Source organism: Ictalurus furcatus, chromosome 8, assembly GCF_023375685.1.
Source record: "Ictalurus furcatus strain D&B chromosome 8, Billie_1.0, whole genome shotgun sequence".
NCBI classification, from domain to species: domain Eukaryota; kingdom Metazoa; phylum Chordata; class Actinopteri; order Siluriformes; family Ictaluridae; genus Ictalurus; species Ictalurus furcatus.
The window spans coordinates 27,744,302-27,750,301 of NC_071262.1; the positions used below are offsets into that span (position 1 = coordinate 27,744,302).

A 6,000-nucleotide genomic window follows, 5' to 3' on the forward strand; every position below is an offset into this window, starting at 1 on the left:
AAGAAATTCCAGAAATGAGGAAGACAGTGATTGAAATACATCAGTCTGGAAAGGGTTACAAAGCTATTTCAAAGGCTCTGGGACTCCACACACACAGTGAGAGCCATTATCTCCAAATGGAAAAACTCGGCACAGCAGTGAACCTTCCCAGAAGTGTCTGACCTTCCAAAGTTCCTCCAAGAGCACAGCGTCGACTCATCCAGGAAGTCAGAAAACAGCCAAGGACAACATCAAAGGATCTACAGGCCTCTCTTGCATCAATAAAGGTCACTGTTCATGACTCCACTGTCAGAAAGACACTGGACTAACACTGCTAACCCAGAAGAACATTAAGGCTTGTCTGAATTTTGCCAAAACACACCTTGATCCTCAAAGCTTTTGGGAGAATGTTCTGTGGATTGATGAGTTGAAAGTGGAACTGTTTGGAAGACAGGGATCTCGTTACATCTGGCGTAAATCAAACACAGAATTCCACAAAAAGATCATCATACCTACAGTCAAGCATGGTGGAGGAGTTGTGATGGTGTGGGGATGCTTTGCTGCTTCAGGGCCTGGGCCTACTAATAATTGAGGGGAAACATGAATTCTGCTCTCTACCAGAAAATCCTAAAAGAGAATATCCGGTCTTCAGTCCGTAAGCTGAAATTCAAGCGCAACTGGATTATGCAGCAAGACAATGATCCAAAGTATAGGAGTAAGTCCTAGTCCTAGAACTAAGTGAAAGACTGGTCTCCAGTTATCGGAAGCGTTTGGTTTCAGTTATTCCTGTAAAGGTGACACAACCAGATTTTAAGTTTTAAAGAGTTTTTCATATTGGTGATAGCTGTTGGATAACTTTTTTTTGCTTCAGCAAAATAAATAAATAAAAACTGCATTGTGTTTACTCAGGTTGCCTTTGTTTTATGTTGTATTTTGTTTTGTTTTATGTTGTATTTTATTTGAAGATCTAAAATGATTTAGTATGAGATATACACAAAAACTGAATATATACACAAAAACAGGCAAATACTTTTTCACTGTACTTTGTTTTCTTGTAAGTATTTTTTATTGTCCTCTTACAATAAACCTCAGAGCATCTTAAGTCTATGGTTGAACTATTTGAGGACTGCAAAACCAATTCTTTAATCTTGATTCCTAAACGAATATAACAGAATTGTATTTTTTATAGAGCGTTTCACAATACAAGCTGTCTCAGAGCCGCTTTCCAGACATCAGTGGTGTGTTTTAATAGTGTGAGGAAAGACTTCACATGGAAGAAACCTTCGGAGGCTTTAGCCTGGCTTGTCTATATAAAGTAAGATTCTAGTTAATGTTAGATTAGATTAATATTTTTGGTTTATGATTAAAATATTTATGCTCTACTCATCACTGGAATATTTATACTGTTAGTGTAGGAGAGATGTTGGCCAGAAATCAGAAGGAAGAGAAAGTGTGTAGTGGTTTATAGTCTCTAGGACAGAAGCAGGAGTTTACAGCTTGCAGGATTGCTGGAGTGGAAGCGTGTAGGCCTCAGGATGACCTTAATGTCATAAATACAGTATATAAACATGTATGATTAGTATGAAGTAATATCAGCTACTGGAAAAAGACTATTGTGGAGTAGTTAGACAAATTAAAAATGTTAAGAACGGAGTGCTGCAGAAAGACCGTGAGGTATTACTAATTCCTTAAATTTCTGGCTTAGAGCTCTGACGCAAGAGTTGCTATTGTTCAATCAATCAAATAAAAGTATTGTTTTAGATTGCAGTATTTATTTTGGGAGAGAGAGCCCTAACTAATGACACAGTTAGAAGAAGAAGAATAAGAGTATATAATGAGTTATTAGTCATTAGATGGATAAACATACCAACACATTATAATTTGAATAAATAAACTGTACTGTGGACCAGTACAGAAAGTGATAAAAGGTAAGCAAGTGTAATGTGTTAGGGGAGATTTCATCACTGCAAGATGAAGCTTCCTCCAATGGACATGACACAAGCGTGAAACACACACTCGCACTAACACACACAGAGACAACCACAACACACACCCACTCTCACACAGACACAGCGGGAGTGTATGTTAGTACTTTACACTGCCACACACACACACACACACACACACACACACACACACACGCACTGGACACATAGCAGTCAAACTGCGACCAGTTGAAAGAGGTTAAACAGTTTTCATGCCTATTTTCTTATATACACCACTGGTCAAAAGTTTAGACACACTTATTTTTTATTTTTATTATCTTCTCCACATTTTAGAATAATAATGATAAAGTCATCAAAACTTTGGAGTAACACAAGTGGAACTACGGGAATTATGTTGTGATAAAAAATCCAAAATAAATCAAAATAATTGAGTATTTTAGCATCTTCAAAGTAGACGCGCTCTTCGCCTAGAATTTCCAGAAATGTATTCTTGGCCTTTATCTCACCCGATTTCTTGAGGAATTTCCCTGAGATGCTTTTTAAACAGTATTAAAGGAGTTTACACCTACTCTTATCGCCTGCTTTTCCGAATATTTCGCTCCGAGTCGTCCGTTTGAACAAATATATTTTATTGTGAATAAAATGTTAGTTTTCTAATAAAAGAAACGAATATGTCGGCATTAATATATTTTTTGTCTACGACACAGATTTCACACATTTAATTCAAATCTAAGTGCACTAATGACAATCTCTGTGCATTATTGATGGAACAGACTTTTGGTGTATCTGAGTGTGACATGTTTTGTTCTCCAACTCTTAACAGCAGATTTTACACAGATGAACAGCATCAATCATCCGAACACAATGATCACTGCTGATGCACTGCTTTCGACTGCGAGAGGAAAATTCCGATTCCAACGTCTGGTACAAGCAAAAAAGTCGGACACAAGAATTTTGTAATAGTTGCAGTTCAACATGAAACCAATTACGAAAATGAGTTCAAGAAACCAAAATTCAGCATCGAGAAAGAAAAAAGGAACTGCCATTTAAAAATTGTTAATGTGGAACCCTCGTATGAAGCCGTGTATTACTGTGGTTATATAAAATTCTTAACAAGGTTTACAAATGGAACATTTTTATCAGTCAAAGGTAAGAATTTTTGCTAATTGACATTGTACTTGGATGTATTGTCGATTTGTATGACTTCACATTTTTTTCTATGTATTGCAGTGTATCTTTATGTAATATACTAAACATGTCAATGCTCTAGAGTGATGTTGAGCTCGGTTCATTCAGCAGAATCAGTGTCTCTCTGTACATGCACTTATTGGGTTGTGCTTGCATTAGATACTAAATTATACTCATAACAATTGAAAATGTCTGATAACTGAGTGGTCACTCCCTCTGACATACAGATCACCACATATGACTTCCTCAATATACAGTTTGCTCTGATCTATCCCGCTTCAGCATGTTCAACACAGTAAGGGTGTAACACAATAACACTATCTGTGTTTGTATCTGTATGTGCTTAGTGCTCCAAATATCTAAATCTGTATTTGGATTTAAGCATAGTTGGTATAGCCTGCACAGAAAGGGTGTGTACGTATAAATATGAACAAAAAAAGTATGTTTAAAAATCAAAACTGATCAGAAAAAGTATTGTATTTGGACAATTTATTTTAAAAAATACAAGTGAAAGTTATTTAACAATCAGTGCAATTAATTAATTATGGTTTTTTATTCATTATAATTTTAGAATCTCATGCAAATTGTCAGTATAAAATACATAGGCTATTAGTTGGGAAGAGTTTACGCAGCAAGTAGCAATCAAGGTGATGATGAAGGATCTTATTAAAGTTTTCCCTGTTCATGGAACCACAACTAAATATCCCAGACAGGTGTACCATGCCGGACAACCTGAAAGCAGCAGTTACAACAGTTACATAGAGAACAATAAGCGCTCCTATGCTAAAAAAATAAATAAATAAATAAAAAATAAAAAAGATGCACAGAGTTGCACATCTAAAAGCATTTAGACACTTTTCAGAACTTTTTGGAACAATATAGCCTACTCTGATCAGAAAATATATTTAGAAAATATGATAACTACATAAAACACAAATAGAGCTCTTTGGTAACATTTCAACTTGTCAAGTTTGGAGAGTTTCCTGTATAATAGAGTTACCATTAATATACTGTCTATTAACCAGCACCTATGACAAAAAAAATCTAAGATCCAGTTAGCACAATTAGCTAGCTACTTTAGAAAAGCTACAGTATTGTACAACAGTGTGACATAAGTGATAATGTTGACTTTATGAAGGACACCTAGTGCCATTTTCATTACAGTGACTTATGGGAGAAACTCACAGGAAGTTTGTGATGTCAGAACCTCACATCATAAAACTTTGACTTGAATTGAGATGTGCTCAGTTGGACCTTATGACAGCTTATCAAGAGGAAATGCAGCACACAGACCTCAAGATGATAATGGTCATGTGGATTAAAGTGGTGCTGTTTAATACATTTGGTAAGTGCAAATGTTTTGTAATATTTTCTGTTTTCTAATCATGTACAGAATTTCATACTAAGCATGAAAAACAAGTAACCAAATACAGAGAAAGTCCGGAAAGTCAGGAACCAATGCGAATAAAACTGCATATAATTAATTTTGTATTTATTATTTACAACATATGCGTTGCATGTTCATCCTTACGCTCTGCCCATTTTCTCAGCTGCTGTATTGTGTTTTTTGAGGATTTTGCTGAACATATTGGGCTCAACATATTTGCTTGACATATTCCTATTGGTTCCTGATTGACTTTTCAGACACTCTGTAGAATTATTAACAATATTTCAATGACTTACATGTCTAGTTCAAATCATCTGGAGATTTCTATAATTTTATCTTCAACTATTGAATTCTTATACAGTTGGGATTTTGAATTTTTTTTTTAATGTATAGCCAAAGAAACCATACAGAAATTCCCTTTGTACTTGATTAAGAAAGTAAAAATCTTTGTATACCGTCTTGTACAATATATTCATAAATGAATTCATCAGTTAACTTATTTATTTATTTGTTGGTTCGTTTTTTTATTCGTTCCTCTCATTAGTTCCTGCACAAACAAACAGTGTCCATCAGCCGAACCCGGTGATCACTGCTACTGCTGGTGATAACGTGACTCTACAGTGCTTTCTGCTGGGAGAACAAAATACTGAACCCATCGTCTGGTACAAGCAAGCAGGAGGACACGAACCTTCTTTAGTGGCTGTGGTACAGAAAGCACAGGATCCCATTTACAAAGATGAAGTCAATTCTCCAAGGTTCAGAATCGAGAAAGGAAGCAAGAACTGTCATTTGAAGATAATCAACGTGAACCCATCAGATGAGGCCATGTATTACTGTGGCTTGATTACATTTTACACAGTATTTGCAAAAGGAACATTTTTATCAGTGAAAGGTAAGCATTTATGATTTTAAAATATTTAGAATTATAATTAAATTGCGGCCCATACGTATTCCTTAACCTCTGAATTTTGAAAAATGTAGCAATATGTAAATGAAATAATTGTTTGTAATTATTGTTATAAAGAAGTGCTAATGTAATAATGTACGATTAGTTAAATTTGTGTGTAAGGTGTGCGATATAGATTGTGTACAATAATTTAGGAACCACGCTGTGTAATTTGCAGCACATCTTTTGGCAGTGGATTAGTTTATTAATAATTTTACACTATTATACACTATTATGGCAGAATTTGTTTGCCGGGTCGCTAACAGTTGCAAAAAAAAAAAAAAAAAAAAAAAAAAAGAAAGAAACGTATGTATGTGTTAAGCCTCATTTTGATCTTAACTGAATCATTTCGCTATTATTTTATTTTACTGCTGCTGTTATAGAAAATTATTATCAACAGCTTCTGATCATATAATATTCTATATAAGACGTTATAAGTGTTTCAAACTAAAGGTAGTTATCTGGTACAAGCATAAAACAAATTGAAGATCTTAGCTAACACTTTACTTAAACCCTACATCATAAGTCTGGTATAATAATGTCTTAAACATGTC

General features: G+C 34.8%; 1 protein-coding gene across 1 annotated transcript in view; it reads left to right on the top strand.

Moving 5' to 3' along the window:
* Nucleotides 1–5,007: 5,007 nt before the first annotated feature.
* Nucleotides 5,008–6,000, top strand: part of LOC128612040 (uncharacterized) — a gene marked incomplete at its 5' end in the record, with an annotated part of 1,808 nt that continues 815 nt past the window's right edge. Inside the window, one exon of the mRNA XM_053631944.1 lies at nt 5,008–5,401. Within this exon, the coding sequence (XP_053487919.1) occupies nt 5,008–5,401 (394 nt within the window). The remainder of the gene's footprint in view (nt 5,402–6,000) is intronic.